Raw genomic sequence first — 22,647 nt, 5'->3', positions numbered from 1 at the left:
GTAGCAAAAGGTTGAGTTTACATACACTTCATGAAGCATAGGGTTTGTGGTAAGTGACTTAGGAACACACTTGCTACAGTTAAACAAAGCACCACGTTATGAACAAGCTATTGCTCTGCCATCAAGAATTGGTACCAAAAAGCTAATTTTCTAAAACAAAAGATACAAACTTATCCTCAGTCTTGCACTTTAATTTGTACCACTACTACTACAATAGATTGCAGTTTCAATAAAGTTTTGTAGTTGAATATGAACCTGTAATAAGTATGCTGCAAAAGTTGCAAACAGCATAAACAATATTGAATATTCAACAAGACATAGTCTTTACTCTGTCCCAGAGGAAGACAAAAACATTTATTTATAACCAGTTTACTTTTATAAATTAGTGAAACGTCAGAAATAATATTTGTGCCCAAAAAATCTAACACACCCCATCACACAAACCAGGTGAGATATAGGGTCAAATTCAACACAAAATGCAAGACTGAAAAGCAAAAATTGTTCTGAAAAACTATAAATTACTCAAACAAACAAGAACTGGCATATATGTAATGTACTACACAAAATTTTCAAATACAAGCAACACAACAAAACACCTACAGCTTAATTGCTGCAAGACAAAAACAAAATATGCTCTAGAGATCACAACACCCAAGCAGGGAAAATAGCAAACACAAGCATATGGTGCTCCTTTTTGGGCTAGAGTAAGTAGATGGTAGAGAAGAAGTATGACCACCAATACAAACTCCTTAACCCAATACAAAATGCACACACATGAAAAAAAAATAAATAAATAAAAAGAACACAGAAGCAGAAAAGGTGATTCACACTTGTAATTCTCCTGCAAAACTATCAAGTGCAGTCTTCCTGGTTTGGTGCTGAAAGCTGAGCTCTGCGCAAAACCACTGACCAAGATAACATACAGTGCAAGTAGGTCTAGAGGATATTAAGAAAGGATACTAAAAAAGGATCTCCATTTTTATAAAACATTATATAAGCCATTCTATACCTCAAAAAGAAATATCATGATAGAGACTATGCCACATACTTAAACGGCTCTCTCACCAGAAAACTTGTTCTTGAATCAATAAGAGTAGTATGTCGCTATTGCACTAAGACATAAAAAAAGACACCACTGGAAATGGCAGGCCTTCCAACACAGTGACCTTGCTCACTCATGTGCAAAGAGTGACAAAATCAAACTTCAGCTGGTGCGGCGACAGCCTTCCACTCTGTCGGCTTACTTTTGTCCAGAGATAAAGGGCACCACTGTGCTTCATGTCACTGTATTGAAGAGTGCCCTAGTACAGCACTGCAATGCTTTGACCAGCATCGACTAATTTTGAGCATTACTATGGGGCGTAAATGTGTTAGCCTGCGCCAACAGCACTATGAGCTGAATATCACTTTCTTGCATACATGCTGTAGGTCACACAGGACTACTGCATAGCTGCCAATTTACAGACGACCAACCATAATCGTGGCCTCCTTCCCAAATATGATCTCAAATAAGGCTGCCAGCTAATAACACCAAAAGCCTGAAGCTGCAGTCAGATGAACTAATAACCTATATAGCTGGAAATACGGGTAGGAAGTATATTCAGCACAGTAGCTAGAGATAAAGAAACCTAAACCACAAACTGCATCGAATGACATCATGACCTATCCATGCAATGCAACTCAAAGCATAGGCTTCAGGAATGTTAGTCCCCTCCCCACAGGCTTGCCTGCCACTGAGATATTGATGCGGGAAAAAACGAGTAGGTTGAAAATGCTGTTCAAATGCTAGCGCATACACAGATACACCAAGAATGCTGTGGTGGGCTCCTACAATAAAGGCAGGAGGAGAGGAAATATTGAGGAAGGAAATCCTTTTTCAAAAGCCTCTCCTCTCTCCCTTACAAAGGCAAGAGTAAGAAAACAATAGGAAGAAATAGGAGCTCCCATTTTCCTGCCCAAAATCTCTGAAGCTTGGAGGTAAAGGTTAGCGAGCGGCGACAACGCAAACAAAGAAGCATAGAAGGCACACACGCTCACTGTCTCTACAGTCAGCTTTCCAGGGAGAAGTGAGAGGGGGGAGGGGGGGGGGGGGGGGGGGGGGGCAGAAGAAAAAATAAGAAACTGTCAGGGGGGAATAACCTCCCTAACTGCTGGGGTAGGAATAAAGAAAGCCAAAAAGGGAAACAAAAGATGAAAGAAAATGCCACACATCAAGCAATGAGTTTTGACAACTGCTAACTGTATGCCGTTAGTCGTCCATGCATCACATGGTAGTACAGATCATCAGTCTTTGTGGGTGTAGCGCACTATCTTGCGGTCGGCAAGCAACTGGTTGATCATAATGTCAATGCTGGTGGAGGTGTCGTAAAGCCGCAGCTGCACGCATTCCGACCCCTCCACGCCAGTCTTGGTGTCGGGATTCTTTTTTACAATTTTGGCCACAAATGCCTTGTCCTTTACCATATTGCGGAAGTTAATGCAGTCAACAGGATTCCAGTCTTCCTGCACAGGTGTCACGCCTGCATGGGGTATGACACACAAAGTTCATGAGAGCTGTGCAAGACATATTTACACTACACACGGAGCTGGACAGGGAAGAACATACAGAGGCAAACAAGAACGAGGCACAAGACTGATAATAAATAATGAGAGCCCCAAACAATAATTGAAATTGTAGGTGGATTTTAATTTACAAGAAGGAGACCGGATGAGACCACACCTCCAAGCAAGAAATTTTCTAAGTGACCTTCATGGTTTTCTTTTTTAATGAAAAATTCCAGAAATGCATTGCGCTAATAAGAGCTTGTCCATATTCAACTGCCCCTTCCAAGATCTATCCATAAGTGTGCTATTGCTTGAAGTAAAGTTTAAGTGAAGTTAAAAATTAAGGTTGGCTAGCAAATAAAAATGCATTATGATGCAAAACTCTTAGCTTAGCAAATCAAGAGTAACATAACAAAAAGTGCAAGGGAAAAAAAATGTGATGCTAAAATTATATCTGGCAATGTTTAACTTACAAAGAATGCATGATGGAACAGCACCGGTCTCCTATTACACTGATAAATGCTCTTAGCAGTCTTGTTGCCACCTTCAAATTTATATGGTATATGAAGCCCCCCTTGCACCAATCTCTCTGGACCAAATGTATAAGAGAGGATCCCTAATCTCTACCAGACAATAAGTATGCATGTGTTGCATGTGTCTGCTAAACTGGTAGCCACAAATTTACCAGTTTTTCCCTCATTTGAGAACCTCGCCCGCCAAGCAGAGGTTACCGAACACGACATTTATTTCATGTTATGTATCCCTTTCCACTGCTCCCACTATATGGTCAGAGTTTGCTCCAACACAACGGACGTTGCAGGCTTGAAAACTGTCTAACCGTCCAACTCTGGTCTAAGCAAGCAGAAAACTAGATCCTTAAAGGAGTGTAGACACCTAATTTTTGGGTTCGTGTTTTATCTTTAGTAATGACGCCTAAGACATTACTGTACATGGATCACCATGTCATATTCACCAACGACTGCTGAATAATTTATAATCGAATTTCTTTTCTCCCCTGTTTCGGTTTCAACGACCGATCAATGGCTGTGACGTCAAAGTCAAGTCTAGGTCATGTGAGGGGCGAAAATACAGTGATATAATCATTCCTGTGTCGATTGAATTCACTACAATGATAAAGCCAGCCTGCCTCAAGAACAGGAATCACAAGTGAAGAGTCGGCGATTATATCACTGTTTTTCATGTCGCGCCTAAAGAATTGATTGTGACGTCACAGCCATCTCTCGGCTGCTGAAACCAAAACTAGTGAGAAAAGAAAATTCAATTGTAAATTATTTAGCGGTCGTAGGGAAAAAAACTGCGTTCGGATCGATATACAGGGATGGCTTACGCATCATTCCAAGAAGAAAAATGCCACCAAAATTTGGTTTCTATAGCCCTTAAAGAACAGGACAGATCCTTAAGGACGAGACCAGATCCCAGTCCACGGATAGTGCTAGAAATATTCGGTCTGGAGGAAAGAACAGTGACCTGATCTGGCAAGGCCGTTCTTAATTTTAGAGCTATGCTGCAGCCAAAAATAAGGAAGAACAGTGCCCAAAAATTTGACGGAGAGTGAACTACTCGTTGTCAAAGAAAATTTAGCACTTGTAAAGCAAACAACTAGTAAATGCTCTTCTACTTCACAATCACTGAAACGCCCACCATACACAGCACAACGTGAGCAGTACAGGGAAGAGTCCCTTTCATCCAAGAGCTGTTGGAACCTCCCGTATGACCATTTTTAAAACAAAAATTATGAACCAGCCTGCGTAAGCAAGCGATTGAAATTGCAGCTCACTGCTACATGAAAGAAATGTGTTATTTCCAACCTTGCTGCTTCACACAACAAGCTGAAAATCAATTACTGCAGCATGCAAGATATGTACTGAAAGCGATGGCGCATCAAAAGTGAGTGGTGTAAAGCAAACTTTTCTCGTACCGTGCCTCAGATATAGGAATATTCACTGAAATTTCCTTATCTGACTAATTGCCGGCGAGGAAATCAAAAGTGTAAATTTCTTTCTTTGGTTTGTTTGTTATCAAGCAACCCACCACAAATTTCCAAAATTCAATGCTACCTTTCCTGCCATTATTCAGCAATACTTAATTCAAATTCAATTATAGGGGAAAAAAAAGAAAGCTGCAGTAATTTTCATCCTTCAAACTTTCTCAGCCCTCCCCATTTTATGGAAAATCTTTGCTTTGTTAAAGCAGGGCTTTATATATATGTCCAGTGGCCTCTCACATAAGAGCGCACTGAAGAAGAGTATGTGCGTGATATTACATGCATGGGCACACGGTACGCACCAGCAAGGGAGGCCTGGATGGCCTGCACTGGCAAATGTCTGAAGCGTTGCCACAGAGGCTGCAGCTCTGACGGTTGCATCATGCTGTAGTCCCCGTAGTCCACGAAGTACACACTCGCCATCAGTGGTCCCTGCACCTGTTTTCAGAGAGAAAGAGAGCACGTGGAAAAATATTACATATATATATATATATATATATATATATTTTTTTTTTTTTTAACTGTACTATTACTACATAAGGTTCTATTTATTTATTCCTTACACAGTGCATACTATGAGAGGCACTGGCGGGTCAAATGGCTGCACAGGTAAATGCAAAACAATAAAGTTACTTCAAATGCTACAATAAAATTACTAAAATTCTGCATAATGCTCTGTTACAATTAACAGACAAGGCCCCTACAGAAACTAGGTTCCCATCAATGAAAGTGCAAGACTGAAGAAAAAAGAGGACACTGCACAGCATAATTTGAATACATCTTTATACTAGTGAATACCAATGCAGACAGCCTAAAAAAAAGCTCATGAAGATGGAAAGATGGTTGGTGACATGTTCCAACTCTTTCGGGATTGCCCCATAGGAAATCAGTCATATATGCCCCATGGTTTTCGATGCGCCGCCAAACACAAACTTCCCTGTGATGAAATATGCAGCTGCATTTAGGCAGATATTATGACAGCTGTAGTTTCAATTTCTGCACATTCACTTCTGTTTCAGCAGGCGGCGACACAGAAGAAATGATTGTCCGGTGAAGAGCAGCCTCAAATGTCCAGAAAAACAGCACCGAAGTCCTGCCAGAACGACACGAATTTGGCACCTTTCATATGATTCCGCTGCTTCTTCTACAGCAATCGTTTTTTTTTGTTTCCTTAATATAGCAGTAGCAAACAGTCCGAAGACAACTTTGCAAGCTCAGACTTCAACTCGGGTATAAACCAGGCAATTATAAAGCCTGAAACTTTAACTAAAGGGCCTAACGAAACATACTTTAAGATTTAGCTCGCTCTTGGACAGCTGTGCTTCCTCACTCTGCCTACCCAGTGAATTATTTCTATTCGCTAGTTTGTCAGCAACCTATGCTAGGGTTCCAGCGACAAGAAAGGTTCAAGCATGTATGCTGGCTTCCCAAGAACTTCAGCGAGCAAGAACTTCAGCGAGTAAAAAAAAAACTTTCAACCGGCACTGAGTGGGATTTGAGCAACTGGGCCTCAGCGAACAGCTCCCAGAGCAGGTTTTTAATTTCGATGACAAACACTATACACTTAGGCACCCTCCGCAAAATGTGCTGCAGAAAGTGTCAGCCATAAAGAGAGAGAACGAGATGAAATGGAATAGGTTTATTTAGCAGCGTGGGGATTCACAATCCCCTGCCTCCATTATAACAGGCGCGTAATTAACATGTGTGATTGCGCACGCTGTTAAGGAGGTTGGCGGAGGAGAGGGCACACTGGCCAGCCCCCACTGCCTCCCAGGACGACGCTGCTACTGGCTTCCCTCTTTCCTCCCGGAATAACCCGGAGACCTCCTCTCCCGTTCCAAGCCTAGGAATGGTCTGTCACAGCTCACTCGGGGCTTTCCGGCGGTTGAGCGTACACGCGCACAGTTCATGATTTCCACCGGGCAGACCACCGCAGTCACCGAGAATCGGCAAGTCACCGTACGCACCTACTGCAATGGGCTGTGAGCGCGAAGCCGCGCCAGATGAGCAGACTCTTCCTCTCACCTCCTTGCGTGTGCTTCCCCATTCGTGGTTTTTATTTCACCCCCGTAAGCGAGCGGGACGTTGGCACGCTACGGGGGTTGTACTGGAGTGTTGTGCCTAGCCGTGTACTCGAGGATATAAAGACTGTTCAAGGACGTAACACGGCAGTTGTCCCCTCTGGCCCGAACCCGCAGCAGTAACGACTTCTCGCACCACGGGTTGGGGGTCACGTCTGTTAGGGCTGCACGTTGGGACTAGAAGGCAGCTGTAGCGTCTAGCCCCCCCGTGGCGCATTCTGGCTTCAAACAGCCGAGGAAAGCGCATCATATAGACCGCCCAAAACAAGACCAAGGAGGGTGTATCAGGATGGTGCAACTCACTTATCAGGATCTGTCCAAACCCAAATTTCACGGTTCATATTTCAGTACAGCACCACACCACGTGATGTCACAGACTGAGCACCATGTGAAATGCCCTTTGGGAGGACATTCAAAACACCTCTGGATGTTCTTCACCCAAATGTACACACTTTCGCGTTCCTGAAAAAGCTTAAGCGGAAGCTGCAGGCCAATAGAAGATGCCACTTTTTTCCATTGTCAAATGTAGGAGATAACCAGACATGGCAGTAATTTAATTACAGTAATGAAATTACTTTTGTCTGTAATTTGTATGTATGTATAACTTTATTAGGGATGAAGTAATGTAATGAATTACTTTTTCGGGTTGGCAATTTAGCAATGTGATAAATTACTTTTGGTACCTTTAAAAATTACTTTTACTAAAGTGCGCCACTACTATTTCAATCAACAACAAAATAGTGCCGCAAAAGCAGGAACGACGTACGGCAAGCTGAAGCCGGTGTAACGGATCGGCAAAAGGAGACAGAATTGAGCAGAACAGTGCATCTGAGACCTCATGTGTAGCACAGACACTTAGTGCGGCTATCCCATTCTCCAAGCAGCAGGATACAAGGCATCAAGGGAATGTCGAAAGGAGAGATGGTGCAAGAAGGCTGGAGTTGAAAACTAATTGGGAGCGCAGCGCAGTGGCACTCCCTGTTGCGTCGGCTAGGGCACAGTGGTGCCTGGTTACACTCGTCACCATGGGGCGAGGGAGGTTTAGGGTGGGTGAGATTGGTGGAAGGATCCATGGCGTTAGCCACCATGGCTTGAGCATTACTGAGCAGTGAGCACAAGGTGCTGGCGTCGATTCTTGGGACTGCAGAAGCAAAACATAAGCTAGCTTCTTCGGGCCCTTGAAATGGCGGAGACAGCTCCGGGCCAGCGAGACGCTAGGTCCACCGGCCATTTCACGACCGCTCGACCCTGTTTTTTTTTTTTTTTTTTCAGTTGTCTTGTTCTGGTAATGGCAAGTGCTGTAGGAAAGAGGGAAAGAATAGGTCTCTGGGACAGAACTTGCCGGCAAAACGAAAGAATGTGTGCGCTTCGCGTCTGGAGAACAAGTTATTGTTTCGGTCATTACCTTTACTTAACTTTTGCATGGATAGAAACTAGAAAGTAGTAATTTAAAAATAACTGAATTACTCAATAGATAATTGCAATGTAATTTCATTACTTTTTGGGAGCAGTAATGAGTAACGTAATTTAATTACTTCTCTGCAATTTTCAACAAAGTAATTAGTCATGCGATTTTCAGCAAAGTAATTAGTAGTAATGTAATTTAATTCTTTTTGAAAAGTAATTTTGCCATGTATGGAGATAACACACTAACGAAAAGACGCAGCCATGTGAGTGTGACTAGTGGTACAGGAAAGAAAACGGTGAATGTGAGCAGTCACAGAACAGACCAAGCTGCCGCTAACTTTCCCGAATCAGTGTACAGCACGTCATCTATGACAAAGCACGAGAGGCCACTGGCCAGTGCAACCCCCCCCCCTTTTAGATACCCTCCGGGAACAATGTGATGGGGGAAGATCTTTACAGTTTTGGTTTTGACTGTTTAGTGGTGCCCCTCGTGGCAACACCACAAAGAGCTTGTGAAGCAGTAGTGAATAAAAGGCAGCACGGGCCCTGGAAGTACATGTGCGTTTCGCAGTGGAGAGCTGAGTATTTGTGTCGGTTTCTGAGAGCTTAGCTGTTGACGGCGACTGCCAAGCCAAGCTGTCTGTACCTCAGCACTGCTCGGTCCACAATGTGCAACTGGATGATGCCAGATCTACATGCACGTGTACACATTAGATATTCAAATGAGTAAGAGAGAAAAGGAAGGTGCTCACTTGCTGGACCAGCACACGGTACCAGTTCTTGTCCACATGCCGGCCTGCATAGTAGTGTCCTTTGCGAAGCAGAGCCTCAGGCAGGCCCTCAGGAAATGCACTGGATCCCTCCGCCTCATAGAAACTGAGCATCTCTGCCATCAGCTTCTCCAGTTCAGTGCCCTGTCCATACAACTGGCAGGTGAAGTTGAGCGGGTTGGCCGCCTCGGTGACGTAGACGTCTATGTAGGAGTCTTCCGCAGGGAGGTCGGGAGCGATCAGAGGCTTGCCCTGGAGCAGGCCCTCTTCCTCGAGCTCCGGTGGAACCCCCCCCAGGTTGAGAGCTACAGAGGCCAGCTCGGACAGTGAGGTCGTTGCCATAGTAATACGTGGAGCATCGCCTTGAGGTCCAGGCACAGGCTGCATGCTGGCCACCTTTGGTGCAAGGCCACCACAACCTCTGCAAGGACATCGAGACAAGAATAATGCAACACGGTCAAGAACACAAGGCTACCTAAAACAACTGCGGCACAAAGGAAAAGTGAAATGAAAGGAAAATGATGCACACGGTTTCATGGCATGAAGCGACGACTGAAAGAAAGCGAATACGCAGATTGTTCTTGCCAATTTGAAATGGCAGGCAGTTGTTTACAGTGGCGCCTACAGTTTAAAGAGTACAGACCATTTTTAAACTTATTGATTTAAGATGTGGAACCAATGGCCTTGAAACATGAATAACACCAGGAGTACGCCTCGACCATACTTCACAGATGACAAGCCGAAATGTTTCGAAGCACGTGTCGTTCAGGGGTACAACCTACCCCTCAGGATTACAGAGAAATGCGGTGCATACCTACAGAGCCTTAAATAATCTAGCACCCATTTGAAATAGATGCATGCACAAAAAAAAAAAAAATGGATGTCCACCTGCTCCTGAAACATACCATGTGAAAGGTGGTGCAAGAAGGAAGGCTAGAAAGCACAACTCCTAGTATACTACAAAAACACGCAGCTCCATAATTATCTCACAGCAAGTAAATCTCAGATGATCGGTGAACAGAAAAAAAAAAAGAACACTATCGGCACAAGAAAACTTTTGGGACTTTCCAAAGACCAATTCAACTCTTTGCATTAATTACGTCGAACATGCCAGCTTTAAGGTATGAACTTTTAATAAGCTGCAAATTTTCAAAGATTAAGAGGGGGGGGGGGGGGGGGGGCAACATGAAACATGGGACGAAGGCAAACTATTTCATCATTATAACAGAGGAAAAGGCATGACTCATGACTCCACTCACCCGTTAGTGGCAGGCTCAGCCTTTTTCTCCGAAACCAAAGTGTGTGACGAGAGGCGAGTCAACAGAGGCGCTCGCTTGGTCCTTCTCTCATCTTGCCTGCAAAGCACAGACAAGTACTTTCCCTGGCTGCAGCTTACTCGCTTCATTCAAAGATTGTTTTTCATAGTAAAAAATATCTCCGGAAGCCTACCTCGATTCCAGTGCTACTGCCAGCGAAGTGTTTACGGAGACAAGTTCGTTGTTTGGCTCAATCCGTTTGAACACAGCCACAAGAGGTGGGGAGCCATCTTTTGCCGACGTAACAACCTGAACACAGCAACAAGGGGTGTAAAAATTGCATAGAGGTTCACTGAAACCCTCCTCAGCAAAGTGAACTAAATTGCCCAGCGGAGTTCTCTCGAAACACTCCTTGCAAATGTAAATAAAGTTCGCACGCATAGACAACACATTGCCGAAGGATCGTTAAACACACAGCAGGCATAGAACTGAATTGTGCCAAAGGAGCCAAAGATATAAGCACCACTGAAGAAACCCTACATTACTCACCTTATCAAAGCTACAGTTTCGTCGTCTCAGCAATGATAATGTGTTGTAAGTTACTAACATCGGCACGCATAGTGCACTACACATAACCTATAGATGCCAATGACACCATGCAATATAGTCAAAGCTTAAGTCGAACTTCAAGGTACCCGAAAAAATGTTCCAAATTATACAAAAGTTCAACTTGTGCGACGACCTTGAAAAAACTGCCAAAACCTGCTTCCATCGCAGCAAACTGTTAGGTGGGGGTTAAGATGCTAGATTACGAAACTAAATCCAGCAAGGTACCGAGCTCGCGCTTGACAATGACAGTCTTCATGCTTCTGCAAGTGGAGGGCAGAGGTGCAACGAACACAGAAAAGTGCCATGCTGGTGCCCGCCCAGATGAGGTGGTGCAGATCGATGGAGTTAGCGTTGAAACTGGGGCAGCAGATCCTGTTTCGGCACCGCCAATTTAGGATGTCCACTATGCTCCCATAATAAATGCCTCCGCTGATGTTTAATGCAGGTAATGATGAAGTTATGCAATAACGAAGAAAGTGGGAAAGCAATATTGGAGGTCCAAGTTAGACAAATACAAGTCGAAGCAATGTCGCCAGTCTTCCTCTAACTGTGCGCCAGCAGCCTCGTAAGCAGTCCGGTTCCCAGTCTCTTGTGAATGACTGCAGCATGGATGAGGGTCAACAGAAAAAGCAATATCCAAAGCGCAGCGCAAGAAAGTGGGGGTTCAACGTGCAAGGAGGGAAGGCTGTGGTAATGGGACTGACTGCAGTACGGATGAAAGTCGATGAAGATTATGACGCTCCAGCAAAGTGCAGAACATATGCAGTTTAACACAAGGGGAAAAAAAGCTGCAGTAATTGCCGCGTTGCCTAAAGCGATGGCAAGTGACCAGTTCTCGCCACCATACACTGAAATCCTGCTTGAGGTGATAGGTATGGTAAGCTTTTTTGCTGCTTTCACAGAGGCTGGTCACTGAGGGATGGCCACAGCTGGGTCCTTGTTCGGCTAAGCTTTATAAAGCCTATGGGTTGAAAATGGGGAGGGGAGGCATAAAATGCCAATTAGCGTCCGAAACGTCACTTCGTTGGCTAGTACTAGTTGGTCAAGCTATTGTCACTGCGGGCTGGCATGAAGCCCAGAAAAGTGAAACAAACTATGCAGCTGAACTGTCCTCTAAGATGATGTGTCATCCATTCATCATCATGACTGCCACTGTCCGCTGGTGTCATAAGTGCATAGGTGTCACACTTCAAATCAGTTATCTTCATTAGTTCCTTATTCCCCTATGCTTCCTCAGTGTAACTGGTTCTTGGTTCCCTTTGTAACAGGTAAGAAGCACAATGCAGAAGGGAAAGCAAGGGGAAAGAACAGTTGATGAGTGGCATTCCTTGGACATTTTGAAGATGCCGACAAGTTGAAAATATGAGTAGAAGAGATTGAAGCAAGGGTATAAAAACAGAAGCAATGACATGGACAAAGAAGGAGCGTCCCAGATGCACACTGTTGTTCACAGCCATTAGCTGATGCCGGCACTCATTCCAGAGGCATCGACTTGCGCTTCGGTTTTGGGGCCTACAATGCATACCTCGTCCTTGGAATCTGGGCCCTATGTCGAAACTTCCAGGACGTCGACACAATGAGCTGTCTCAGTCCACTGTGCCTCACCTCCTGTATGAGGGCCCATCCAGTATAAAGGAGCCATCCATACAACTCTAATGCTGACGTGTCACCAGTGACTTCCTCTACCATGGCTGTTTTTCACCAGCTCCCTCCATCTCTGGTATGGACCCTAGTCTTCCATGGGCAGATATGAGACCATCGTTGATTCTGAATGTGCTATTATCAAAATATCATGCGTTCTACCCAATTAACTATTTTTCTTTGGTTTTTGCCTACTACAACTTGACATTAATAACTCACTTCTATGCTTAGATTCTTAGTTCATGCATGATGCACGCGCGTGAATGCTTTTTTTTGTTTGGACTCTTGTTGTCATGTGTAAAGTGTCTTGTATTGGGTGTGAACCCTGGGTCCTTCTCTTTGCTACACAGGAACAACATGCAGGATGAGTACCACCTAACAATGCACGTGACAGCCAGCCACAAGCAACCTTGCAGGGCGGAATTCAGGTTTTGAGCAAGGCTTTTTTAATTTAATTGGTGCCATCAATTAGTGCCATTAATTGCTGTCAGACCCGTAGCTTATAACGGGCCTACAGTGCTACAGACTTTCATGAGTGCTGGCCAGAACTGAGCCGGCAGTTCAAATTACCTGGATTTCTGAATAAAAAGCAGAGGACGAAGTAACAAGCTTTTACTGTACCACACCTTTTCTTTAACCTCGTTTTTCAATGTTGCACTCATGGTAATTTTCTACGGCAACGGACCTGCCACTGATAGTGCGCAACCTCCGTGACACTGCAAGTACAGTCAAATCTCATATATAGTGAATAAGAATATCACGAATAATTGGCAATATTGAACTCTTACAAAATATCTTTAACAAGCACATGTAATTTCTACTTTACACATGCTTTACACACCTTGAAACTGACATCTCGAACTCTCCAGCTACCAGGAATTGCCTGCTCAGATCGCCAATGGAAGATTTCGCCACAGCGGACAAATAGGCTCTTAAAGAAAGTCACTAAAACTTCACAAAAGGTCTCTCCATTTCTTTAGCAAGGAAAGCCCAAGTTGCCGTCCCTGCAGTAGCTAAACCGTGTTGTTTTTGTTTGTTTTTCTTAAATTGTTTTACTACCCTGAACTATTACATGATTTTTTTTACTAGTTTGCCATAACAAGGTGGGGCTGTAAGCTAGCAGAGAAAAACATATCTGAAAGCGGCAAAGGTAGGCCCTTTCCCAGCTGGGTATATACACTAAATTTATCACCCCGCCGAGGTGGCTCAGTGGTTACGACGCTAGACTACTGTGCCCAAGGAAGCGGGATCAAATCCCGGCCTCGATGGCTGCGTTTCGTGTGCTGTGCAATGTCAGTGCACGTTAAAGAACCCCAGGTGGTCAAAATTTCCGGAGTCCTCAACTAAGGCGTCTCTCATAGCCTGAGTCGCTTTAGGACGTTCAACCCCACAAACAAAAACAAACCAAACTAAATTTATCTAAATTTGATACATCCACAATAAACCAGTACAAAAGCAAACCTCCTAACTTTTTGAGCCATCAAGTTAATTGAGTTGCTTTTGGACGTTAAACCCCACAAACCACAAACCACTTTTAACGACTGCAGATTTCTGCTCTCACTTGCAACTTTGCAAGAAATACTCTGGCAAGGAACCGTGCGAATGAGAATAGTGCTAGTGATACAAGAGTGCCCTCGAACAGCAATTTGATGTAATGCGCTTTCTCACCCCATAAAGCAATAAAAAAAATATGCGCACAAAAATTGATGCAGGGAATGGGAGTTAAAAGCTCGTAGTATTTTTCAGGGAGGGATGCAACAATAAAAATCACCAATTTGGTCCACATTTTTACTTGACTTTTTTTTTTTTTTTTTCAATGTCCTCAGGTCCATGAAAGTTGATAATGACACATGATAATGAAATAACATTCCGTAAAAATTTAGAAAATTATTTTTTTCTCTATGTGCAATCATCAAAAACTGAGTGACTAGCGCTTCTGAGTCATGGCACATTGCAGAAAATAAACCTTAAAGTTTTTTGTTTTCGTTTTTCAGCTTTCACCTTTTCTGCGGTTCCTATCCCTTGCCCTCATTGGCCTTCTTTAACAAATGTCAGTTCTGTTTTTTTGTGCACGGTGGTGACGAGCAAGGAGCAGTGGGAGACACGGTGGAAGCACAACTGTGACATAAGCTACGACATAAGGGTAAATAGGGTACGCCTCAGGTCGCAGATGAGCCAACATTTCGACAAATGGACTTGTCTTCGTCTGGACTTGTCATGCCCAGACGAAGACAAGTCCACTTGTCGAAACGTTGGCTCATCTGCGACCTGAGGCGTACCCTATTTACCCTTGTTCAGTTCTTTTTTATACCGTGCAAACCATCTTCTTCCTTTCGTTATAAGCTACGACAAGTCACATATGATCACAAATAGCAGCAGGTGGCATAAGATTACGCGCTGGAGACATTTTTAAGCTCACTTCCAATAATGAGGTGCTTTCCGTTATAAGTGGTGAGACGCTCAACACGGCCGGCACATGTCAGAGCTGGATGTGTAAGAAACGTGCCGTCGGAACATACCTTGAGCAGCACCACAAGGTCCGAAGGCACCATTTCTCTCAGCAAAGATGTCGCTTTCTCAGTCCACGTGCCAAGTGCGACGTCTGCCAGGCGACAGACGATGGCCTGCACCACATTGCCCCGTGTCACCAAACTCGGAAAAGAACCCGGACAGAGCACTTCAAAAATTGAGTGACTACTACAGTTCACGAATTCTGAGTAGTAACTAAGAGAAAAATTTCATTGCTCAAATATTTAGGGAAAACCCCCAAGATGGAGTAGATTTCTAATAAGGGAGTAATTACTCAGTGACATCCACCCAAGCGAAGTCATATGGCTACAAAGGAAAGCTATACAGCATTCTAAGAAACTTTGTAGTAGAAGAAAAATTCGTCCTGATTCGGGGATCAAACCCGGCACCACCGCCTTTCCGATATTTGACCAATACCATTCCTACTTTGAGTTATAGGTCAATTTGCTCTCGCCCTACAATCTGATCTGCTAGCCATCCTGGTTAGCTCAGTCGGTAGAGCGACTGCCCCGAAAAGGCGGTGGTGCCAGGTTCAATCCCCAAACCAGGACGAAACTAACGAAGTTTCTGAGAAAGCTGTATAGCTTTCCTCTGTAGCCATATGGCTGCGCTTGGGTGGATGTCACTGAATAATTACTCCCTTATTAGAAAAATTTCATGCTCAGCATCCACCAGTTACTGAGGATTCCTGTTGATATTATTCAAACTGATGCTCTGGTCTCATGAACATTATATGCAAAAAAAAAGAAAAAGAAAAGCAATCTCTTGTTAATCTGAATTCTGATAGTTAAAAAGAACTTTGTGCATTTGCATTTATAAATAACTCTGTCAGAATGCTAACAACACAAAAACAAGACAATATATTCAAATATAACTTATGTATGGTTCAATGTAGAGCAAAAGAAAAATCATCACAGGCATACAATTCCAACATAAAGGCATGCCAGAGAGCCTGGCCTAGATGCGCAAGGCACTGAAGCTTACACAGCATGCACCATTTTTAGAATAAAAAAGGAAAGAAAGCGAGGGTGAGAATCAGAATGAAAGCATATATGGCAGTATACTAAGCCCTGCAGAAATCTGCATGCCTCAAGCCAGTAGTATTACGCAATGTTTTTGCAGAACAACAGAAGACACCAAAACAAAATATAGCGGCATCTTTCTGCATGCTTTATTTACAGTTGCACTAGAGCTATAAAGCATATTAAGGGAACAACAAACACCTGATGAGGAAAGCTTGCAATGTCCTTGCCAAAGATGTCAAGGTCATAGAGGTCGGACGCAGGCACCAGTGTCTCTACGCCAATGTCCACAAACTTCACGAGTACCTGCACACGTGGCAAGATTGAGTGACAAAACTGCTTACACGCTAGTATACATTGCACTTTGGGCCCACAGCATCGAGACTCATTTTTTGAATTCAACCAATACAAAGCTGTCACACTTCAAGCTTCCTTATTAGGACAAAGTCTTGTATTTTGAAGTCTATTCCACTCATAAATTTTCGGATACCTACATCTGCCTGGCATGTGCTGAAGAATTAAAAGGGACTGCTGTTATCTGTACCCCTTCTCGTCCATCAGAAGTGATAGTTAAGGTGGGCTAGTCAAGTGGCCCCAAAATCTGCAGAAAAATACAGGGCAAGCACCAAAAGGAGTGCCCAGGATTGCTCGTATCTTCCACTATGGAAGAAGGAGATACCACGCCATTTAGCTGGCAAAGCTAATTTTCCTCCAAGGTCCCAGATAGCCACGTCTGACTCCCGAGAGATAAACCTACTCATACGAAATATATCCTTGACCATTAACAAAAAAATTGTATATGCACAGTACACTTGAACGTTAACAAGTCAGTAAAATAGAAAAACTCTGGTACAGAAGTCGCAGTATGTACGCATACACCCACTGAACACACAATTACACAACGCAGCTGCAACTCCTCAATATGAACCCATTAAAAACAACACATAAGAGGCCCCAAGTTGTATAAAATCTTCAAAACTTGAGCTGCATTCTCTTGCTTTCTATTACAGCAATATCTGAAGGATGGACAATTGGGCATGTTGGTATTGGTTCGTATTGGAAAGGTACAGTGCAAAAAGACACAAGACGAAAAGGAAGAGGACAGACAGACGTGTGCTGACAACTAAATTTTATGGGAAAGAAACACACATCTTTATACAAGTCTTTCGTGTGATAACAAGGAACCTAGAGCACTAGTGCGAAGCATATTGCAAGGAGTACAGAACATGTCACCATCACTGGACGATAAGATAACAAAAAGAATTCCCTCCCCTTTCCCTTGAAAATTAAGTACTTTACGAATTACCAAGCAAAGACATCTCTTTATCGACTAGTATAATAAAAGGCTGGTTTACACATTGCGATTGTCTTTTTCGCATGAAGTAGGCCTCCATCAGCTCTCTTGTTGTTCTATCCAGTAATGGTGACTTAGGTTTTGTACTTCTTGCAATAAACTTCGAAGTGCAAGTGCTCTAGGCTTCTTGTTACCCCTTAAAAGACTTCAATAAAATTTAGTTGCGAGTCAGCACACACCAGTTTGTCTTCTTCCTTTTCATCTTGTGTTTTCTTGTGCTGTACTTCCCAATATGAACAGTAAAACCTCGTTAAATCTGTTGCCTATTAATGCAGGAATTTGCATAAATTTCAAATTCGAGCTAGGAGCGCACCTCTGACCAAAAACCATGCAAGTCTATGGCTTCGGACCGTCATTAATTTGGACGCCGGCAGGCTCGCACCAGTTATTTCGGATGGGAGGCCGCATCAAAGTACAATGCCCGCAGCCAGCGCCCAAACCTAACTGCATGAACAGTGGTGCCCACACCACCATCCAGAAATTTTTGGTGAATAAATTGAATTGAATTGAACTGAGATGGCACTGGCACTGTTCCAACACCTCCGCATGTTTTGCTTGCATTCATGAGCTGCTTCTGTTCTGCCAGTATGGTGACAGTGCGCAACAGTATGACCTGTTCACGGTCTGTGTGGTGAGGCATCCCCTAAATGCAATGAGTACATATTTTGTAAAGAGCCACTACTGCCATGTCGCAGCTCTAAAAGGGGGAGGGAAGGCCTTTACAATTTTAGAGCAATTCTTCAAAACCCTGGATACTGTGCACTAATCAAAGCACTCGACAAAACCAGTCATCCTTCTCACTTGGGTTTCATCTTGGATGCAGACAGCCATCATACAGGCATTCATCAGATAAAGTTACTCAGTTTCCAATAGTGTATTTACGGACATTTGATGATTCAAGTTTTCGATTAATTCGAAACATTTTTTTTTTTTTCTGGTCTCGAAGGCCGAATTAGAGATTTTACTTTATATGTAAAAAAGAAAAAAGAAAAAAAAATGGAGCATAATTTGAAGTGCCTTGCAGAACATTTGATGTTGCCTCATGCATACAGGATCATCTACTTCCAGCTATAATATGGTCACTGCTTTCAAAGCAACATTGCATCCGAAGCAGGCAGATATCAATGCAAAGCGCTACAAGTACAGGGGGACCCAGAGGTGGGGCTGCACAAGGCCTGCCACTTAGCTTTATAGCGTGGCCGGGTCGGACAAAATGGCGCTTTAAAAGCAGTAACCGCCGTTGTAGCTAGAAGAAGCCTGAGAGGGTTCTTTTCATCAGTATATGTGCCATAAAGCACAGCAAAATAGAAAACCACTTTGTCACAACAAACTAACTAAACTACAACATCACAAGCCAGAAAAAGCCAAGACAGAGGCGGTCGATCTTGTGTGTGTCCCTTCTCAGATGTACCACATTTAAATTACAGGAAAGAAGCACTCTGAGCAGGGAAGCTAGCAGTCTGTTCACTTCACTGTCAGAACTTCACTGTCAACGGGGTGCACTGGGGTGCACTGTGCAAATGGCAAGTTTCCATATTAATCAGGCTTGAATACATGCTCAAGTATCGTGCCCACAAAAACTCTTCATAAATCGAGTCATCAATACGAATGAGGTAAAGGGGGCCATATCACAAGGCATAACAAAATAAATAAACTTCTCAAATACCAAAAATGATGTAATATTCTTTGGTCTTTCTTCATTCGAGGGATATTCCACCTTGCCCAGGGTGCTACAAAATGGCAGTTACAGTGTTCAAAAACGCACTTTAATTCACACTCCACATTTGCTTTTCTCAAAGACAATTTCTTTGCAATGCAAGCAGAACACAGCTGGCACAAATTATGAAAGCTGTAACCCGTATAAATTTCGTACTAAAGCCCGACATTTACCAGACCACAAGTTATGGTTTCTAAAGCTTCTATTTCTGCCTATGCATCCTATACACCAGTGCAATTCGAATTCCCTTTTTCCACTGAAATGCATGTCAATTCAGAGGAGTTGGTGCACGTGCCCCCATAAATATCACCACCAAAAAGTTACGGAATGCAACTGGTGGCATATTCTAGACTGTCAGCCAACCAGTTCTGACTTTAATTTTAAAGAAGCCATGAAAAGCTATTAAGCTATTTCCTAAAACTAGAAAATGCGCATAAACAATAGGTATTCCATCAGAACTCTCTGCAACGCAATGTATAGGTGATCGTAAATGGCGTTCCTCCTTTGCCCCTTTAACTTGGTGCACGCCAGCGAGCAAGAAAAAAGTGAAGAAAACAAATTGCGATGGCACCCCACAATGCCCCTTCCAGCTCGCATCACTTCGGAGTGTTCAATGAGCGGGCTCACCCAGCAAGCCCCGATGATGTCAACGGGAAGGGAGCCCGTTGGCAGGTGACAACCCTTCAGTTGCAAGCAGTCACCAGGAGCATTTTTTAAAAATGTGTAAAATTATAGGTTCCACGCACGCAGAGTTTTTAAATTTGACTTAAATAATTACAAAAACACCTCTATAGATTTCTTAAACTTTTTGCTTCAGGGTCACTTTCATGCATGAAAACATTCGTTGATTTCCTTTGACTAATGGCCTCAACGCTCATTTGCCCTGAAATAGTTGAAATGCAAAATGGTTAAGAGATAAGAAATTGAATTTCGTAAGCAGTCAGATGCAACTCTCGGCTGATAAAAGTTTAAAAGAAAATGGCTGCTGAGGGTGGCTGTGACTTGACGTCCGGAAAACATGCTAACCATCTGAAGCCTCATTTGTACTGCTTCTACCTAATATTACCAAATAGTTTTCCCACAAAGGCAAATCTTCACGGCTTCCAAATTTTTGCCATACAAAAAAAAGACACGATATGCAATGGCTTTGAGCCATGCCACCCACCTTTCCCTCTTTTAGCTGTGAAGTGGAGAGGGCAAGGGCTCGGCAAAAAGCGCCCGAGCCTGGCTGCCTGCAGGCGTACAACTTTGACTCGCAAAGTGACAATGCAGGAGAGAGGCCGCTCTGCTACAGAACGGGAAAAAGTAAGAGACAACAAATTGTCACAACATCAACAGTCAGACACCCGTGGCAACATGCGTTCAATTCGTGCCAGTGTTGTGTCTAGGTCAATGCTGCACACTGCAAGGGCTGCAAAAATACATCAAGAACACTCCAGACGTGAACTTGGTTTTCACGGTAAGTAATGTGAGAAGGTAGCTCCTGAAATTAATTCGGCACTAGTACTGTTACAAAAACCTAGAACCTCCAAACCACAATAAGCCCTGGACAATAAGAACCTCATCAAGCAGCAGGAAATAAGCTTCCAATCATCAGTAAGCAATGGTTTCTGTTGGTTTATACGGTGTAACATTCCCATGTGACCAAAGCTATGAGAGGCGCCGCAGTGGTGGGCTCCGGAAGTTTCGGCCACCCAGGGCTCTTTATCATGCACCGACACTGCACAGTACACTGGCAAAATCAGTGCACCAATGAATATTGACTTCTTTCGTTTCATCAAAGTTTACTAACTTTTTGTCTTGATACGAAAGCAACATAAAATGCGTCACGGATGAGCTAGGACCTTGGCATTTGCTTGGTGGTGGTAAATTATTTGCTTCAATTAGGTAGAAAGAGTCATTTTATAGGATTGCAAAGATGGGTATAAAAGTAGAATTGGATTAATCACATGGGAATGGGCCACTGCTTATTCTAATCTAATCTGTAACTGTCTCACCCATTCTCACCTTTATCTGGTTGCTTACACCGTCCATGAAGCGCATTATACTACGAAGCCCGGGCCCGCTGAGCTGGACGTACAGGTTGCCCTGAGCATCAATGTGGCTGAGTTTGACTCGCGAGATCTGATCGGGGCCGGGCAGTATGGGAGTTTCGAGGCGCTTCAGCAGAAGCTCATTGAGATTCACATCGTCATCGGTGCTAGTGTCGTACAGGATCACAGTCAATGTTGGCTCCCTGCGAGTACACAAAAGGCCAACCTCTGAAGCAAGAAGCAACAACCGCAAGGGAACGGATGAAGGCGGATATGCACATATGTGACAACAGCAACTAACTGTTACCACGATCATTTCTCCTCCACTGTGGTCAACACAACGCAGCAGCTCAGGGCACTCCTTCGGCACTCAGTAAGAAGCAAAATGGCTTCAACAATCAGCCCATGCCACAAAGATAGAAGAATAAAGAAAGTAAAGCATGCATGAATAACCAGAGAATAATCCAAACAATGTATTGAAAACCCGCAGAACTTTTTCATACAATACTTCCATCAATAAGGGTAAAAATCAATGGCATAAAAAAAAAGATATGTAAAGCACAGCTTCAAAATGAGAATTCTACTTTGCGTTTCCCGCACAATTCGACTGGGAACGAATGTAACCACTTTTCTTGTGTGTGAGGGCTCTTCCACCCATGGCACATACAGCTTCTGCACCCTTTGCAAAGCTCCAATGTGCCAGTGTTTCCAAGACGGCACGACCACACAGATTTTATTACATGACTATGTGGAAACGTGACGATTTCCATGCAGGTTCGAAGCTTGCCTCATAGTGCCGCCTATCAGAGAGAAGCATCTGCTGTGCTTATCGATCAGAGTGCATCTCAGCTTTAACAATGGGCCTCCAAGTGCGCTACAAATTATGGCTGCACGCTCTTGTGCCAGGCTGAGTGAACAAAAGAAAGCCAAGGTGGCCGGAAAAAAAAAACAAGAAAACAGCGACCAATCACCTTGCAGTAATGTCGGCAATAAGGCATTTGCCCACGGACAGGTCACTCAGAAGATTGTTCGCTTGCTCATCGTCTGCAAAGTCGAGCAATTCATCGAGCTGGCAATGCAGAGCCTGAAACAAATGCAGTTTTGGCATGAGCAAGAGCAGCTTAACATGGTCAAGAAAAAAAAGACTGAACATTATTAGGTTTGTCAACATCCCTACCTAGACAGACATCTACCACCCCATACACTATGCAACTATTGCCAGGCTAAATCAATGAAAAGGAAGAAGAAAGTTAATGGCTAATTTTATTTTATTTCTTCAGTATGCACTGGTGTTGTCTGAAAAGTGCACAAACGAACAACAGTAAACTCCTGTGCAGCGGACTCTCTTCAGCTTGTTTTTCGAGAATTTACGGCTATTTGTGCCCTCTCTACCAGAAAGAGATACATACAGAGCAGTGAGCCTCATTCCCACAAGAAACATATTTATGCCGTGCACATTAACTGCTCTGTTTCGTTTGCTTCGTACCACGACCAAGACGCGGCTCTGGAGCGATTTTCCAAGTGACAGAAAGAATGCGAGCGGCCATCTGGGATTCTTTTGCCGTGCACTGATGCTGCATTGTGTCAAGTGCCTTTATTGAAGCCCTGCTCTCAAAGCAAGATGAAATGGACAGAAGAGAAAGGAAAGACTCTAAAGAGGGTAGCTGCGGTCGTGTACT

General features: G+C 43.6%; 1 protein-coding gene across 5 annotated transcripts in view; it reads right to left on the bottom strand.

The window, feature by feature from the left end:
* Nucleotides 1-778: 778 nt before the first annotated feature.
* LOC146191247 (tudor domain-containing protein 7-like) overlaps nucleotides 779-22,647 on the bottom strand; it is a 57,303-nt gene continuing 35,434 nt past the window's right edge. For 4 of the 5 annotated variants that reach the window (XM_084601736.1, XM_084601732.1, XM_084601734.1 and 1 more), the window contains exons 14-23: nucleotides 21,940-22,052; nucleotides 20,943-21,171; nucleotides 20,101-20,223; nucleotides 16,066-16,170; nucleotides 14,833-14,937; nucleotides 10,257-10,372; nucleotides 10,067-10,162; nucleotides 8,790-9,228; nucleotides 4,852-4,987; nucleotides 779-2,519 (exon numbers count right to left, since the gene is read on the bottom strand). In XM_084601736.1, the coding sequence (XP_084457862.1) occupies nucleotides 2,284-2,519; nucleotides 4,852-4,987; nucleotides 8,790-9,228; nucleotides 10,067-10,162; nucleotides 10,257-10,372; nucleotides 14,833-14,937; nucleotides 16,066-16,170; nucleotides 20,101-20,223; nucleotides 20,943-21,171; nucleotides 21,940-22,052 (1,698 nt within the window). In that variant the 3' untranslated portion in view covers nucleotides 779-2,283. The remainder of the gene's footprint in view (nucleotides 2,520-4,851; nucleotides 4,988-8,789; nucleotides 9,229-10,066; nucleotides 10,163-10,256; nucleotides 10,373-14,832; nucleotides 14,938-16,065; nucleotides 16,171-20,100; nucleotides 20,224-20,942; nucleotides 21,172-21,939; nucleotides 22,053-22,647) is intronic. The other variant, XM_084601733.1, reaches the window with a different exon arrangement.

The sequence above is a fragment of the Amblyomma maculatum genome, chromosome 4 (genome assembly GCF_055883805.1).
Source record: "Amblyomma maculatum isolate TAMU_Amacu chromosome 4, ASM5588380v1, whole genome shotgun sequence".
Taxonomy (NCBI): domain Eukaryota; kingdom Metazoa; phylum Arthropoda; class Arachnida; order Ixodida; family Ixodidae; genus Amblyomma; species Amblyomma maculatum.
Note: the sequence above shows the minus strand (reverse complement) of the source record. Positions and strands in the feature narration are given on the sequence as shown.